The 18,593-nt window shown below is 40.3% G+C and overlaps 2 protein-coding genes across 2 annotated transcripts; both read left to right on the forward strand.

Moving 5' to 3' along the window:
• Positions 13,242-14,482, forward strand: LOC109227002 (probable membrane-associated kinase regulator 6). Its single transcript, XM_019391984.1, has 2 exons — positions 13,242-13,846; positions 14,269-14,482. The coding sequence occupies exons 1-2, from the start codon at positions 13,306-13,308 to the stop codon at positions 14,274-14,276; spliced, it is 549 nt and encodes a 182-aa protein (XP_019247529.1). The 5' UTR covers positions 13,242-13,305; the 3' UTR covers positions 14,277-14,482.
• On the forward strand, positions 16,184-17,779 carry LOC109227843 (zinc finger MYM-type protein 1-like). The gene has a single exon (XM_019393037.1). It carries the CDS (start codon positions 16,184-16,186, stop codon positions 17,777-17,779), a length of 1,596 nt encoding a protein of 531 aa, XP_019248582.1.

Here is an 18,593-nt window from a genome sequence, read left to right on the forward strand (position 1 = left end):
GTTTGAAAAAGTAAGAGCCACTTGAATTGAAAAAGAAAAAAAAATATAGTTGTATTATTGTGCAAAATATTCCTTGATAGTGGTGACTCTTGTTATATTGTGCTTAAAGAAGAATGGAGTTAATTGTATATTGATGTGAAGGTGGAGTTCTGGTTTGACATAAGTTTGGGGTTTTGAATGTTAAAGTGTATGTATTAAAGTGCTTAGGGAGGTGTAGTCACTCTTATATCTAAATATGTCCTACCCATCCCGCAGCCTTCTTTACAACCAGTTAAGAGTCCTACTTGATACTTGACTGAATGAACTCAATTAGTAGAGTAGTACACTACGGGCATGCCTATGATTCATACTTTGTGGCATATGAATGTTGTTTTTGAGAGTGAGCAAATTCTTTCTATCTTAAGTTGCTAATTGTTCTTAATTTCTATGGTGTGTGAAACTACTCTCTACTTTTGTGTGAGAGCATATAATTCATGAAGAAAAGGTAATGTCGTTGACCTCTGTATTATAGTAAGTGAGAGAGTTGTAAATAATGCGTGGTACTTGTGAGTCAATTCGTGAGGTGAAGATGTTACACTATTGTGCTTAATCTATTTTAAATATTCTTGGTGTGATAAGTTAGGAGAGTTGTTTAATAAGGCCGTGACTTTATGAAGTGTAGTTTGATTTCTCGAGGACGAGCAATGGTTTGAGTGTGGGGTGTTGACGGTAGTCTATAATCTTGTGTTTTAGTCGCTTATTGCACTCTAAATTACTGCACTTTAATTGAGGTTGAGCTTTAATCGCTAGTATTTTGCACTAATTGTGTGTTTTATGCCTTGTAGGAGTGATTTCGAGCTATGTAGATGTTATAGAATGAATTCAAGCTATTCTGGAGCTTTGAAGTCTGAGTAAAAGCCTAAGGATTAAGCCGGTCGTGTTCGGGGATCAACGGACGACAGGACACTTAAAGAATGAAACAAAGAACCGAGCAGGACGTCACCCAGGTGCGTGAGTGCACACTAGGCGCGCATGTGAGGCAGAATGTTGTCCAAAATACGCGGCCAAATGCGCGAGCACATGTGCAGCCGCGCACGTCCAACTCCGGAAAGTGTCCTATTTCGCGTAGGAGAAGGTGTTTTCGTTTGGACCCGACCCTGCTTTGTATATATACATGGAAAAACGGTATTTTTGGGACTTTTGACACATCTAAGACCTAAGGAGGCTAAGGAGAAGTGGGAGAATGTGTAAGGCCCCGTGAAAACTTGTGCTCAAAACATAGAGCTCGTAGTGCCAACTTACGAATATGTGTTAGGAATGTGTAAAATTCTTCGCTTTGTACTGATATAAGCTTTTAAAAATCAAGAATCAAAGTTTTCCAGAAAGTGCTATTATGCGGTCTAGAATGCGATCGCAAATCAAGTATGCGGACCGCATTTCTATCGCAAAGTGAGTCAGCGTGTTAGTCAAATTTGAGTTCAAAATGCGGTCCATTATTCGATCGTATAAATGATATGCGGACCGCATAGTCGTCTCATAATCATCTTGGAATTTTGTAAAGGGCAGTTTTGCGGTGCATTATGCGACGGCAGAACGGGTATGCGGACCGCATTTCTGCCGCACACCCAGACAGAATGATCAGATTTTGGGAGCACTTTTGCGGTCCATTCTGCGGACCGCATTTCCACTTTGCGATCGCAAACCTGACTCGGGGCTCCAATTTTCTAATTTTTAAACCCGACCCCCCTATCGATATATTCGATGTTATAGCTCATTTTAAGAATATCTTCTGAGGCTTTTAGAGAAAGAGAAACGGTCTTAGAGAGGGAAAGTGTCTCCCATCAAATTACTCCTTGAACCTTGCTAAAACATTGAAGAAAAATCAAGTGAAGACACCTAGATTCTCATTCCCAAGAGGTAAGACTCATCAGCTCAGCTCTTATTTCTATACTTAGCTATAAGGGGTCAGTAGTGAAGTAATTTATGAGTATAAGAATGAAATTCTTGCATGAATATCAGCCCATGGGATATTGGAAGGAAGAAAACTAAAAAGAAGGCAATTGGGAGTATAAAATGATAGAAATTCCTCACAAAAAGGGGCTAAGATCACAATGCACCTTTAGTGTTTGATGATATGCTCGAACCAAGCTAAAACCTCAATCTCGTCTCTAATTCTCAGTTCCATTTGTAATTCTTACACAATAGATCGAAGTGCCAAGGGTTCCGAAATTTTGTAAGGATTAAGGAAAGTTATATTGAGGTATGTATGGCTAAAACCCCTTTTACTTGAAATTGACCTCCGTTGGCATTTACGCAAGTGTGGTAAGGCTTGAATTGGTTGATGTATTGATTGCATTTCACATTAATTGATTCGCAAATATATAAATGTATGTAAATGAAGGATGTGCCTCAATGTGAATAATATTCCTTTCTTGATATTTAGAGAAGTGTGAAGAATACGAATCATGTGTTGAAATGCCCAGGCTATAAGCCGAGATTAAAACTGGAATTATCATGTTAATTATGTGAAAACTTACCTATGTTTGTAACTTGAATTGCTTGTGCGTGCCTATGGCCATAAAATTGCAAGATGGACATTGGAATTGGAATGATGTGATAGCTGTGGCCCTAAGTACCAATGAATTGATGTGATCTAAGTGAAATAAAGATTCAAATGAGATGATTAATGAGAAAGAAACAATGCCTAGGTAAGGCGGCCTAGCCGATCGGGCCGTGATCGGACACCATGCCGCACACATGGTGGTGATGTGCAAATATTGAATTCCGGAAAAAAGGAAATGAAATGGTGATTGAGGTATATGTCTCAAATGAGGCAACCTAGCCGATCGGGTCGTGATCGGACTCCGCTCAAGATATTGGTGGTATTAAGAACAGTGATGAGCATATGAAAGAAATGCCCCAAACTAAGTTATGGAAATTGTGTGGAAGATGATATGATTCATTTATGTGACGATGTGGTGTCCGGTTAAAACCTTTGATTTACTCTTGTGATTTCCTTGTTCTTGCTTGATAGTTCTTTCTAGTAAAATGGTGTTTAGTTATACATACTAGTACTATTCCATGGTACTAACGTCCCTTTTGCCGGGGGCGCTATATTTTTAAATGAATGTAGGTGGCTCCATTGCGGATAGTGCCCATCGCGCATAGCAGGTTACCTTCACCTCAAAGTCTTGGTGAGCCCCTTCCTCCTTCAAGGGGTTGTATTGTATATATTTTGTTGTTGTGGATTTCCATTTTGAGGTATAGCCGGGGCCTTGTTGCCGGCATTGTCGTACTCATCTTTTGTATCCTTAGAGGCTCCGTAGACATATGTGTGGGTCATGTATGGGTGTTGTGGGGCTCATGAACTATGTTGTAATTATAAACTCCTGCTTTCTATAAATTGTAACTTTATGGAAATTCTGGGATCTAACTTTAATTATGGATTAAGCTTGCAATATGGAATGAACTATCATTGTTGAATATATTACATTTCCTTGCCTAAATAAAAAGGGAAACATGGTTATCTTACTAATAAAGAGTGGGGTAGGAAGTGTGTGATAAGGCTTGCTTGGTTGGGTTGACCCGATCAAGTGTCGGTCGCGCCTCCTGAGGTTGGGGCGTGACAAACTTGGTATCAGAGCCCAAGGTTTTAAAGTGTCCTAGGATGTCTTGGAGCCGTGTCTAATAGAGTCCTTCTTATTGGTGTGTAGTCGACCACATCTATAAGTTGGAGGCTATTTGGACAGTTAGGAATTTCACCCTTCTTTGATATTCATGATCGTGCGGTAAAACTGTTCACTCCCTAATCAATGCGTTGTTTTATCTTTCAGTAAATGGCACCTAAGAAGAAAGCGAGAATTGGCCAAACAGCCAATGCCACCTCAGGAGTGACTGATGATTCACTGCTTGATGCTGCGGGTGAGGGTAGTAGCCTTACTATTGCTCTGTCTGATCCCTCTATTCCAGAGCAGACTACCCCAGTTCCTACACCGGTGGAGGGCACCACTATCCCTCCCGTTGATACTCCTGTCCCGCCTCTAGCCCCAACTTCCGGTTCTGGTATTTCTGATGGGGATCTTAGGGGAGCTATTCAGATGTTGACCCAGCTAGTGGCCTCTCAGGCCCAGAGGCCAGGTATTGCACCCAGTTCATCATCTAGCCAGCAAGAGGATTCCACCAGTTCAAGGGTGAACAGATTTCTTCCGTTAGACCCTCCAGTATTCTCGGGTGCCAGCCCGGAAGAGGACCCTCAGGATTTTATTGATGAGATGCACAAGACTCTTAGGGTCATGCGTGCAACTGAGACAGAGGGAGTAGAGTTGGCTGCCTACTGTCTGAAAGGGGTGGCCTATGCATGGTTTGAGTTATGGGAGGATTCCCGAGAGGAGGGGAGCCCTCCGGCCAGGTGGAGTGAGTATGCAGATGCCTTCATAGATCACCTCCTGCCTGCTGAGACAAGGGCAGCCCGTGCAGCAGAGTTTGAAAATTTGAAGCAGGGTAACAAGAGTGTGTGGGAGTACCACATGGAGTTTGCTCCCTTGTCCAAGTATGCCATTCATATGTTGCCCACAATGGAGGCCAGAGTGCGCCGATTTGTTCAGGGCCTTAATTCCTTGACCATTAATGAGGCTTCTACGGCTGCATTGAATTTCGATATGAACTACGGGAAGATGGTCGCATTTGCTCAGGCCACAGAGAGCCGTAAATTAAAGAACAGAATGGAGAAAGAGGGTAACAACAAGGCCCGGTCTGCGGGCAACATGGGGGAGTCACAAGGTGGGGGAAGATCAGCTTTTAGGGGAGGATCATCAGGGCCTTCCCAGTCTATTGCCCAGTCTTCAGCTATTGCATCGCCATCAGGGCCCAGCTAGCAGCACTGGAGTCATTTCAGGCCCAGCCAGGGGAACAGGGGATCCCATCAGCGGGGTCGATCAGGAGAGAGGTCCCAGCAGCAGCAGAGGTCCCCGTGCCCCAGGTGCGGGAAGATACACTCGGGGACTTGCTATATGGAGTTACCTATATATTATGGATGTGGGATGAGGGGTCATATCCAGAGACATTGTCGTGTATCCCGCCAGGGAGCGGGCAGGGGCACAGCTCAGCCATCCAGTCCAGCAGCTGCTACATCTTCAGCCCCTTTTCCAGCTCGAGGTCCCCCAGCACCCGCAGGGCGTGGTGCAGGTAGGAGTGGTGCGTAGAGTTCAGGAGGACACAGCTGATTCTATGCTATGAGTGGTCGCCAGACCGCAGAGGCTTCTCCAGATGTTGTTACAGGTATTCTGACTGTCCAATCTCATGATGTGTATGCACTTATTGATCCCGGTTCCACCCTGTCCTACGTTACCCCTATTGTTGCTATGGAATTCGGGATAGAACCAGAACAGCTTCATGAACCATTCTCAGTATCTACCCCGGTTGGTGAGTCAATTTTGGCTGCTCGAGTCTATAGAGGGTGTATTGTCACGGTGCGGGGTAGGGATACCACGGCCGATCTTGTTGAGTTAGGAATGGTCGACTTTGATGTAATAATGGGGATGGATTGGCTTTATTCATGCTTTGCCAAACTTGACTGTCGGACTAGAACTATTAGGTTTGAATTCCCTGATGAGCCCGTTATTGAATGGAAGGGGGATAATGTAGTGCCTAGAGGTCGGTTTATTTCCTACCTTAAGGCCGCAAAGATGATCAAGAAGGGGTGTATCTATCATCTAGTTTGGGTTGCAGACACCAATGCCGAGGCACTTAGCCTTGAATCAGTACCAGTTGTGAATGAATTCCCGGATGTCTTTCCAGATGAGCTCCCTGGGATTCTACCAGACAGGGAGATTGATTTTGGGATCGATGTGATGCCAGGCACACAGCCTATATCAATCCACCTTACAGAATGGCACCAGCAGAATTGAAAGAGCTAAAGGAGCAATTGAAGGATTTGTTAGAGAAGGGTTTCATCCGGCCGAGTGTGTCGCCATGGGGTGCACCGGTCTTGTTTGTATGAAAGAAAGATGGATCGCTGCGGATGTGTATTGACTATCGGCAACTCAACAAAGTCACAATCAAGAATAAATATCCTCTACCAAGAATAGATGACTTGTTTGATCAATTGCAAGGTGCTACGTGTTTCTCAAAGATTAATTTGCAGTCCGGGTATCATCAATTAAAAATAAGGGAGCGGGATATTCCAAAAATAGCTTTCAGGACTCGGTATGGGCACTTTGAATTTATGGTGATGTCTTTTGGGTTAACAAATGCCCCGATAGCTTTCATGGATCTTATGAATCGAGCCTTCAAGCCCTTTCTAGACTCCTTTGTGATAGTGTTCATTGACGACATTCTGGTATATTCCCGAAGTCGGGAGGACCATGCTGACCATCTCAGGGCAGTTTTGCAGACTCTTCAGCAACATCAATTGTATGCGAAGTTTTCAAAATGTGAATTTTGGCTAGAATCTATCGCATTCTTGGGTCATGTCGTTTTCAGGAAAGGAATTATGGTTGATCCTCAAAAGGTAGCAGCGGTGAAGAATTGGCCTAGACCTACCACTCCAACGGAGATTCACAGTTTCTTGGGTTTGGCTGGGTACTACATAACATTTGTTCAGGGATTTTCTACTCTTGCCTCTCCATTGACTAAATTGACGCAAAAAGCAGTTAAATTCCAATGGTCCGATGCTTGTGAAAAGAGTTTCCAGGAATTGAAATCAAGGTTGACAACATCACCGGTATTAACCCTGCTAGAGGGTACTGAGGGGTTTGTGGTGTATTGCGATGCCTCGAGAATCGGGCTTGGGTGTGTGTTAATGTAACATGGCAAGGTTATAGCTTACGCTTCCAGGCAGCTCAAAAATCATGAAAAGAATTACCCAACTCATGACTTAGAATTGGCGGCAGTTGTATTTGCTCTAAAATTTGGCGACATTATCTATACGGGGTCCATGTGGATGTATTCACGGACCACAGAGCCTCCAATATATTTTCAAGCAGAAGGAGTTGAATCTGAGACAGAGAAGATAGTTAGAGTTACTTAAGGACTACGACATCGACATTCTCTATCACCCGGGAAAGGCTAATGTTGTAGCGGATGCTCTTAGTCGGAAGTCTATGGGGAGCTTAGCTCATATGGAGGCAAACCAGAGACTGTTGGCGAGGGAGATTCATCAGCTGGCTAATTTGGGAGTTCACTTGGCGGGTTCTAGTGAAGGAGGGGTAATTGTGCAAAATAGAATCGAATCGTCGCTCGTGTCGGAGGTGAAAGAAAAGCAATTCAGTGATCCATTGCTAGCACAACTGAGAGAGGGGATTAATAGACATAAGACCACAGCTTTTTCCTTAGGCATGAATGATGGTACCCTACGGTACCAAGACCGCCTATGTGTTCCAGATATCGACGGTCTTCGGGAAAGGATCATGGCAGAAGCTCACACATCCAGGTATTCCGTGCACCCGGGTTCTACAAAAATGTATCATGATCTTGAGGAGATTTATTGGTGGAAAAACATGAAGAGGGATGTGGCGGACTTTGTGGCAAAATGTCGGAATTGTCAGCAATTGAAGGCCGATCATCAAAGGCCCGGTGGATTGGCTCAAAGCATAGAAATTCCGATGTGGAAATGGGAGATGATTAACATGGATTTTGTGGTAGGATTGCCGCGCACTCCGCGCAAGTTTGACTCAATTTGGGTAATCGTGGATCGACTCACAAAATCAGCGCACTCTTGCCAGTTAAAGCTACCGACACATCGGAACAGGATGCTCAGTTGAATATCAAGGAAATAGCCAGGTTACATGGCACACCAATCTCAATCATATCAGATGGCGGGGCTCAGTTCATAGCCAACTTTTGGAGGATGTTTCAGCAAGGTTTGGGTACGTAGGTAAATCTTAGCACAGCCTTTCACCCTCAAACTGATGGGCAAGCAGAGCGGACTATTTAGACGCTTGAGGATATGTTGCATGCTTGTACTCTTGATTTCAAAGGTAGCTGGGATGACCATTTGCCGCTCATAGAATTTGCCTACAACAACAGCTTCCATGCTAGCATCCATATGGCGCCATTTGAGGCATTGTACGGTAGGAGGTGCAGGTCTCCCATTGGGTGGTTCGAGGTTGGAGAAGCGGAATTGATAGGGCCGGACCTCGTGCATCAGGCCATGGAAAAAGTAAAGATTATTAAGGAAAGGTTGAAAACTGCTCAAAGTCGCCAAAAGTCTCACTCGGATGTTCGTCGCAGAGATTTGGAGTTCAAGGAAGATGATTGGGTATTTTTGAAGGTTTCCCCTATGAAGGGTATCATGCGGTTTGGGAAAAAGGGAAAGTTGAGTCCGAGGTATGTCGGACCATACAGAATTATTCAGAGGATTGGTCAGGTGGCATACAAGCTCGATCTGCCACCCGAAATGTCATTGGTACACCCGGCCTTTCATGTGTATATGTTGAGGAAGGTAGTGGGAGACCCGTCCACTATTGTGCCAGTTGAGACTATTGAAGTCAATGAAGAACTGTCGTATGAAGAAGTTCCAGTTACCATTTTTGATAGGCAAGTTCGGAAATTGCGAAATAAGGAAATTGCATCCGTGAAAGTGTTATGGCGGAATCAGCAAGTCGAGGAAGCCACTTGGGAAGCCGAGGATGAAATAAAAAAGAAGTACCCGCATTTGTTTGAATAGTCATTGTCACACCTCCTTTTTTATACACCTATCCCGAAGGATAAATGTACAAGGGAGTTTTTCCATTTAAAGTGACATTATTCGAAATGGGATTATTTATTTATTTTTTAGAGTCGCCACTTGGGATAAGATTGGCTTTTGGTGTCCCAAGTCACCGGTTTAATTTTGAATCCCAAATCGAGGAAAAATTTCGACTTCCCAATTGGAGTCTGCGAACCAGAAATTCTGAATAAGGAATTCTGTTGACCCGAGGGAAGGTGTTAGGCACCCCCGGAGCCCGTGGTTCTAGCACGGTCGCTTAAATTATTATAAATGGCTAAAAATCTAATTTTTTGTACATGTTCAAACCTATAGTGCAATTTTATAAATTTGTTCAACCGCTTTTAATTAGTTTTTATGAAAGTGAACGCCGTTTAAGAGCGTGTTCTTGGATCACGTCACATGAAATGCACCCGGATCCTCGACACCTCTTATTCAATGTTTTCGGATTTGGATTTGGGTCGCATGAAATGCACACCCGAATTTAGGAATGTAATTTTTATTAAAATCGCATCTAAAGAGACTAACGTGTTGTTATCTTTGCGGGAAGCCATGAAAATTTGCTAAGTGACATGTCCCGAATCTCAAAAATATTTTAATATAGTATCTAATGAGGGCCCCGAAATTTGTGCATTTTGTTTGGCGAGGCTCGTCTCATTTTTATTTAAAGACCATCTTAAAGCAAACTAAGATTTTCTATTTATTTTGTCTCTAAAAGGGCCTAATTAATTTATAAATATAAATTCAGGCCTCGAATTCAAGTCCGAATTCAAACAAAAGGGAGAACCCTCTTAATTTGAGTCCGCCACATAACTCGAGAACCTAAATTTATATTTGCAACTTAAATCCATGTTCCTAATATAATGTTTAAAAGAAAGGAGTTTTGACTTCTAAATCACACACTAAATCACACCAACAGAAATCAAAACAGAACAAAAATTAAATCAAAATTAAAACAAAACAAGGCAGAATTAATCGGAACAAAATCAATTAGAACCCTAAGCATTCTGAACGAAGTTATTATGCAAAGCAAAGAATAAAAAGAAAATCAAACAAAGAAAAAATAAACTTACTGATTTTTTGAGATTATGAACTCGCCTAAACTCGAAATTGGTCTTCAAATAGTATTATGTGTTTGTTCTTATCAAGAACAAACACATAACACGATTTTAAAACCCCTCGAACACTAGCTGACCCTGGGAAATCAAACGGCCTTGACAGTAAGCCCTAAATCTAAAATTCGAACCAATTGGGGGCTTTTGAAAGCAATTGTGCATAGATCAATGGAGAGGAGGTGATAAGGGTTCAAGGGTATGATTTTGGGGTTGATTGGGGCTGCGCCGCCACCAAGGGGTCTTGTGGCGGCGCTAGGGTTCTTGGCCCAAAAAATCGACATTCGACAAATTATAGGCAGATTCGAAGGAAGGTGTTTGGATATTTGGAATGAGGAGGTGAAGGCGAGACTAGGGTGTTAATTTGAGGTGATTTGGGTGAACTAGGGTTGGGGTCAGTTCTTCGATCTAAAATTCGAAGAAGTAGGGAATGATTTGAAGAAAATGAAGAGTGGATTCAAAGAGAGGAAGGTGAGGAGGTTCTATGGTGTGAAGGTGGGGTCGTTTGGACCACCGGAACCGCCGTGAGGCGATTTCCGGTGGGCGGAGGTCGGTGGTTCTAGGCGGCGTTACGCCGGAATTAACAGGGGTGGTATGAGACGGTGAGTGAGGGGGTAGGGGGGAATTCAGACAGTTATATATCATTAATCTATCAGTCCCTGACCGTTAGATTGAGAAACCTAGACGGTCAGGATTGATTGATCCTAAACGGCGTCGTTTCAAATAAAGGGGGGCTGGACCGGGTATTGGGATGGGTCTTGGGCTCAATAGGCGGATTTGAGGGGGTTTTGATTTGGGCCAGGCCAATTTTGGCCCAGTTTTGGTCTTCTTAACAAGCCCCACTTTCTTTTCTTAACAAAACCCGAGTTAAGGGATAGACCCCGACTACTCACAGCCTCACGAGTCCAAATAAGTAATTAGATTCCATTAGTAAGTCCAAATCGACCTTCAAATCTTCAAAATTCACCATCTTAAGTTGTAAACAAAAATCCCAAATTTCACTTTAAAAATCCAAGTCTTAGGTGTAAAAATTCGTGGAGAATCAAGATATAAAGCCAAATCCATGTAAAAATTATTTACCTCAATCTAGTAGTAAAATTTCTTTTCAAAATCTCCACCTCTCGAAGTCTTGGTTTCAAAATATGATAGAATCGGTAAAATCCTGAAATATAACTCTTAAGTGTTCAGCCCAGCGATACCCTTCACAAATGCCAACACAGCCTTGCGCTTGTGAAGCACAGACAACATCAACCTCAAAATAACCCTTCGCGAATGCGAAGATCCTCCCACGAACATGAAGCACCAGCATGCCTTGCCTACGCGAACGCGTGCTCAGATCCGCGACCGCGAAGGCAAACCCCCCCCCCCCCCTGACTTTCCTGTTATGTTACCGCGAAGCTCTCCCGCGAACGCGATGACCACCCAAACTATGCACTTCGCGAATGCGAGCCCCCTAATGCTAACGCATAGCCAAAAATCCCTCCTGCCAGAATCTTTCCTCGCAAACGCGAGATCCCCCTCGCGAACGTGATGAACACTAGTCACCAGCAAAATCTAATGCTTCAAATCTCATGGAAGTGGTCTAAAACTATCTCGAAACAGATCCGAGTCCCCCTCCCCCCCCCCTCCCCTCGGAACCCTGTCCAATCACACCAAAAAGTCCATATATCTATTAAAATCTTATCCATGCCCAAAACACCACAACTAACATCAAAACCAAGAATCGACGATCAAAATCAATCTCTTAGCTCCAAATTTTGTAACTTCGCCAAACTCGTCTGAATCATGCCTAAACATTCCGGATTTACACCAAAATTTGCACACAAGTTCCGATCAACTAAATGATCTGTCCAAATTCTCGGAACACCGACCGTAACCCGATATCATCAAAGTCAACTCTCATTCAACCCTATGACCTCTCCAAACCTTCAAATTGCCAACTTTCGGCAAAATAAAGCTAAAATCATCATACGAACCTATTAGAATCATCAAATCACCATTCCAAGGACATATACTCAAAAGTCAAACCTTGGTTAACTCTTGTAAATTAAGCTTCTAACACTGGATTTAAGTGTTCCAATTCATTCCGAAACCTTCTAGAAACCAAACTAACCACCCCCCAAGTCACAAAATAACAAACAAACATACAGGAAGCAACAAATAGGAAAACGGGGTTCAAATAAAGAAAATGACTGGTCGGGTTGTTATGTTCTCCCCTTTTAAAAGAAACGTTTGTCCTCGAACGGGTTTAGAACCATACCTCTGATGTCAAAAAGATGATGGTATCTACTCCTCATATCATGCTCGGTCTCCTAGGTCGCTTTTTCGATCGATTGACCTTTCCATTGAACCCTCACTAATACAATATCTTTAGACCTCAACTTCCAAACATGCCTCTCTAAATGGCCACCAGCTCTTCTTCATAATCTAGATTCTTATCAAAATACACCAAGCTGAAATCCAACACCTGCGACTGATCCTCGTGATACTTCTGAAGCATGGAAACATGAAACACCTGATGAACCCCCGACAAGCCAGGTGGCAAAGCAAGTCTGTAGGGGCATGGGGCGCGTTCATTTTGATTTTTTTAAAACATCTTTTAGTTCTCACTCTCTATTATAAGTGTGAAAATGTTCATTAATGGATTAATATTTCTTATATTGAATGTGGTATAAAGTATAAACTACTCTAAAAGTATCATGATGTATGAATTTGTTGCTTGGATATAGCTTGTACTAGTTGTTGTTTATAAAACATCCCAAAATTGCAATCAAGGAGTATCTGTGCAAACTGATAGTGCCAAGAATAGCAAGCAAAGCAAATCATAAGATCTGTCCACAATGTGCATTTTCAGGCTTGTGATTTAAGTATGAAAGCTTATTGCTGAATTCTCAGCATACTGGCTTTAATTAATTAGTTTGGCAATGATTCTGGACAAAGCATGAACATGTCTACTAACAGACATTTTAATTCTTTAGCTATTATTGGCGATTTCTATAAAGTCATGAAGAGAAACCAACTTCTCCGCGAAGTTTAGTAGTTCTACAAATTAAATATAGTAAATAATATACTAAAATATAATTCTAATTTAGCTAAGCTTTGGATGTAATTTAAAGTTCATGAGTGCATGTGGGGCTTGCTTATCTATTTCTACTCCACTTTATTATCATTTACTTATTGAAATTTGTTTATAGTAGACCTCCACATATATTATTGTTAGCAAAATGATAGTGAGTCCTTTAATAAAATTACTACTATAATTTAATTTATATACACTGATGGTGTGAATTTTTTATATTAATCTCACTTTTTATTAGAACTTATAGTTTCTTTTACACGAAAAATATACATACATATATACATACATACATACATACACACACGTGTATATTCCATTATGCTGGATGAACACCCTCTTTTTGTATACCTTTTAAAACTATAGAGAGCCCTTTCTTTGTTTTCTCTTTTCTCCTCTTCTCAGTTTAGAGTTGGAAGCCATCTTTTGAAAGCATGGAGGATTCGTTGATGAGAATCTCCACGGAATATGCATCCGATGATTTTGACGAAGCTGCCTACATTGAAATGGATCCTACACTTTCTCCTTCAAAGAGTTTCTCTAACGTTAATCCACAAGATTTGATCAGTTTTAATTTTCCAACATCAGCTGAGTCTTCATTAACACTTGTTCATGCTGATGAACTCATATCTAAAGGCTCATCCCCTCTGCCTCTTCTCATCAATCCAATGAAAATGGAGAGTACTAATTACTATCCTTTAAAAACCAAACAACAAGTGCACAGAGTTCTCTGTATATCATTTAGGAGATTTGGAAGATTGTTCGATTTTCTGAAGCCTTTGTGCCAAAAAATAAGATGTGGTTTTGGGTGCAAAAGTGGAACTAGTACAAGTACAATAGAGGGAGTGAAGATTTATTGTTCACAGGGGACATCTCCAAGGACAAGCTTAACTTATTCTGTTGATGATTGGCGCAGGTCTTGTGATTCTGAGACCTCCATTTATGAGGCTGTTCTTCATTGCAAAAGAACTATGGGTATGTCACTACTTATTTTCTCTTAACTGGACTTGTGATTTATACCATGTCATAAATATTTTGCGTCATTAAGGTAAAACAGAAGCTTACAGTTAAATTATTTTGAAATATAAAAATATAGTGTCATTCGTTTTAGAGACGGACTAAAACTGTAAGTTCATCATATAAATTGGGACTATAGGAATAATTATATAAAATTGATGGTGTTAATAAATTTCTACACAGTCAATAACTTAATGCACTTTATTTTCCAAGTTACTAGTTGTAGTTATCTTTTAGGTGGACTCATAAAGTTAATTTTTCTTTACATAGTTTATGCATAAAAGTGATTCTCATTGATATAAACTACGACAATATGGCTGAATATTTTTGTCTGATTATTTTTCTGATTGGATTATTGCCTTTTTATTTGTCTATTTCAGGTGAGTAATTAGGCGAGGCTTTAGTACAAAGAATAAAATACAAAGTTGTAGTAAATGATATTGGTGATAGAATAAAGAAAAACAAGAATTTTCTTGGCAAGAAAGTAGAAGCCAAGAGAAATTCTTGGAAGTTCTGAGGAGACAAGAATTTTCATGACTCATATTGTTTGTCCTTAATTTTCCTTTTCTCTCGAGGAAGAATCACTTTCCAACTTGGAAAATGTCTCAGCTTTGTGCTTTCTGAAGTCATATTTCATGATATTTTTTGTATATGACAAAAAATTGGGTAACTGCGGCGGATTTTTATGTATATAGTGGCGGTTTCAAACTGCCGTAATTATCCTAAATGGCGGCTTATAAGAACGCCATAATCACACCAAAAGGTATAATACAACAGTTTTCCTTTAACCGACGTAAATATGCAGAGGAAACCACCGTCATATGCAGGGGCGGACCTACGCTTGGGGGGTGGGGGGCACGGGCACCCGTTGGCCTCGGTAAAAATATTGTATATATATAAGTTAATACAGGAAGGACCCCTATAAATATATTATGCGGCACCCTCAGTCACAAAGACTGGATAGAAGAGTTGGTTTGTGGTCTACAAATTGTGGAGTAGTTGGCTTCTTTAAGACCCAAGTTTGAATCTCAGGTTCAACAATCAAAATAATTTTTTTGATTGGGTCTCATTTGGTAATTTCAACGCCTACAGGCCTACTAGTACCCTTTTCTCTCTCTTTGAGAGAATTTCAATACCCTTTTCTCTCTCTTTGAGAGAATTTCAACGCAGTACTCCCTTTTCTCTCTTTTGACATCCTTCTGCCAAACCCAAACGACCAAAACAAATTTCATCCACCTTTTCATCACCACAGATTCACACGTTCTTTCTTCAGGGATCAAGGCATCAAGCAGTTGCCAATCTTTTTCTGGGTAAGATTTTAAAAATTATACTTGGAATTTTCCATCTTGTTTCCACTTTTCTAATGGTAAATTTCAGTTTCTAAGTTAGGGTTTAAAAAAATTCCTTTTAAAATACGATTGAGAAGGGGCTTAACTAGAAGGTTTTGCTTGCCTCTTATTTGTATCTTGTTCTCACTTTTGGCTATTCTATTATGATTGAATCTTTGAATTTTTTGTAATTTTTCTTGATTTTGTTGAGGCTAGTAAAGCCTTTGATTTAGGCCCCAAAAATTTTAAGGCCCCAAAAGGTGTACTTTTAGTTTTTGAATTTATTGTTTGTTCGACTCTTAAAAAATTAGAAACGGTGAGCTCTTTGAACCAATGTTCACTTTTTAGTTTGCTATTTCTTTTTACTCCTCAGAAAGTTTGGTTGAATTTCAGCTACATATATTGGACACTAGTATTATTTTGTGATTAATCATATTAAAAATATTATTTTGCTTGGCATTGTTGCTTTGTAGGAAGTTCTCTTGATGTGAATTGAGATGGACAAATTTTTGACGAGGTTTAATTCTCCTCAACCAAGTTCTAGTTTTAGAGACAATTCCTCCCATCTTGTAGAAGAGTTTGATGTGAAATCACTTAATACCGACCCCGGAGAGAGAATACCCATTGATAGATATAGCCCTAGAATACGGGATGAAGTGAGAAGACACTACATCCAAAGAGGGCCCTGCCAACTAGATCACAAATTTCCTAAAACTTTATTTGGGAAGAAAATGCGCCAATTTAGTTCGGGTTGGTTTAAAGGTTCGCATTCTAGATGGTTAGAGTATAGTGTGAAGAAAGATGCCGCATTTTGTTTATGTTGTTATTTATTCAAAAATGATTGCGTTAATGGAAGCACAGGTGACTCTTCACAAAAACCGGCTTTAAGGGTTGGAATAAAGCAACCGAAAGATTTGATCTACATGTTGGTGAAGTAAGTAATCTCCACCATAAGTGCTTCAACAATATGTTAGCCTTGTCAAATCAATCTCAATCAATTCAAGCTGCTTTTGAAAAGCAATCCGATCAACAAAAAACTGAATATCGAATTCGTTTAAATGCCTCAATTGATGTTGCAAGGTTTCTCTTGGACTTTGGATTGCCTTTTCGTGGTCATGATGAAAGTGAATCTTCAAAAAATAAAGGCCTTTTTCTAGGGCTTTTGGAATGGCTTGGAAATAGGCTTCCAGATGTAGATAGAGTTATATTAAAACATGCTCCAAAAAATGATATGATGACTTCGCCAAAAATTCAAAAGGATATTGTGAGTGCTTGTGCACAAGAGACCGTGAAAGCTATAATTGATGACTTGGATGGAGATTATTTTGGGATATTAGTTGATGAGTCCAAGGATATTTCACACCATGAACAAATGGCCCTTGCTTTGCGGTATGTTGACAAAAAAGTCCAAGTGAACGAGCCATTTATTAGTCTTGTTCGTATTAGTGATACCTCTGCAAAGTCGTTAAAAGAAGCAGTACTTTCTTTGCTAATGAAACACTCATTAAGTCCATCCAAAATACGTGGACAAGGCTATGATGGGGCTAGTAATATGCATGGAAAGATGAGTAAAGCTTTAATTTTGCAAGAAACTCCATGGGCATATTCTATTCATTGTTTTGCACATCAATTACAATTGACGCTTGTAGCTGTTGCTAAAAAACACAAGGAGGTTGAGACTTTCTTTGCTATTGTTACTAACGTGTTGAATATAATTGGAGCTTCTTTTAAGCGTAGAGATCAACTTCGGGATCATCAAGCAGAATTGTTGGAGCAATTGTTAGAGAGTGGTGAAGTTCAAAGTGGGAAAGGATTAAATCAAGAGCGGGCGCTTCAAAGGCCAGGTGACACTCGTTGGGGATCACATTGTAAAACATTGGATAACTTTGTTATTTTATTTTCTTCTATTGTTCATGTGCTTGGGGTGATTGAATGTGAAGGTGATGTTAATGATAGGTTGCAAGCAGAAGTTTTTTCTAGTAAAATTAAAGCATTTGAATTTATTTTCTTGCTTCACTTAATGTTGAAAGTATTGATAATGTCAAACGAGTTGAGCAAAGCATTACCGAAGAAAGATCAAGATATTGTCAATGCCATGGTATTTCTTGATATCACAAAGAAAAGGTTGCAAGGAATGAGAGATAAAGGATGGGAACCATTGATGGATGAAGTACATTTATTTCGTGCAAAACATGATATTTTGGTGCCCAAGATGGAAGAATTCTATATTCCTGGAAAGTCGAAGCGTAGGCCTTCTAGTGTTACTTATTCACATCACTTACGTGTTGAGCTTTTTTATGCCGTGATTGATTTGCAACTTCTGGAGCTTAATAGTCATTTTGATGTTGTGAGTAGTAACTTGCTTCTTGGTATGGCTAGCTTGAATCCGGCTAACACATTTGCTAATTTTGATAAGGAAAGAATAATGACATTGGCCAAGCATTATCCCGATGAGTTTGGTGAATTGAAGCTTCGAGATCTTAGTCGCCAACTTGACACTTTCATATGGCATATGCAACATGGTGACCCTAGGTTCTCTGATTTGAAAGGAATTGGTGATTAGGTGAAAGCATTGGTTGAAACAAATCTTGTGAAGACTTATTCACTTATTTATTTGCTTGTGAAGTTGACTTTAATTTTACTTGTCGCAACTGCAACGGTGGAAAGAGCATTCTCATCTATGAAGTACATCAAAGATGAATTGCGTAGTAGTATTGGTGATGCACTTTTAAATGATTGTTTAGTTTGTTACTTTGAGAAGAAAGTGTTTGTAAATATAAGCAATGATGCTATTATTGACCGTTTTCAAAATATGAAAATGCGTCGAGTTCAACTATGAGTGGACAATATAATTTTGTTATATTAGTATCACGTTAATGGTATTTGATAATATTGTTGTTTTTATTTTGATGAAAAATTATCATAGTCATTTCAAAGAGTTACACCCGAACTTTATTGTTGGTGATTGGCATACTAAAATATTGGTGCCCCCGTAACGCTTAAATCCTGGGTCCGCCTCTGGTCATATGCATTGCTTAAAATGACTATGTACTTTGCTTATTATGGCACTTGTAACCTCGTAATTGTTAAAAAATTTGCAGATGTTCACATAGCAGTTCATAATAATGTTAACTCAACGTTAAGTGTATCTAAGACACACTATTTTTGACCATGTAGCACTCGTGTGTTTACATAAAAAACGCGGGTGGAGCCATAAAAATCCCATATTTTTTCTCCCCTCCCCAGAGTAACCCCTACCCTCCCCCTTGTCTTCTTCCCCATATAAATTTTTTGAAAGAACACAAGATTTCAAATCTAAAAATTGAGCGGTTTTTGTTGGTTTATTGTCCAAAATATTGTGAAAACTATTTATTTGT

The sequence above is a fragment of the Nicotiana attenuata genome, chromosome 6, assembly GCF_001879085.1.
Source record: "Nicotiana attenuata strain UT chromosome 6, NIATTr2, whole genome shotgun sequence".
Taxonomy (NCBI): Eukaryota; Viridiplantae; Streptophyta; class Magnoliopsida; order Solanales; family Solanaceae; genus Nicotiana; species Nicotiana attenuata.

Bases quoted from the DNA above. Each gene is read 5' to 3' on its own strand.
- LOC109227843 (XM_019393037.1), top strand. From the start codon at position 16,184: ATGTTAGCCTTGTCAAATCAATCTCAATCAATTCAAGCTGCTTTTGAA.
- LOC109227002 (XM_019391984.1), top strand. From the start codon at position 13,306: ATGGAGGATTCGTTGATGAGAATCTCCACGGAATATGCATCCGATGAT.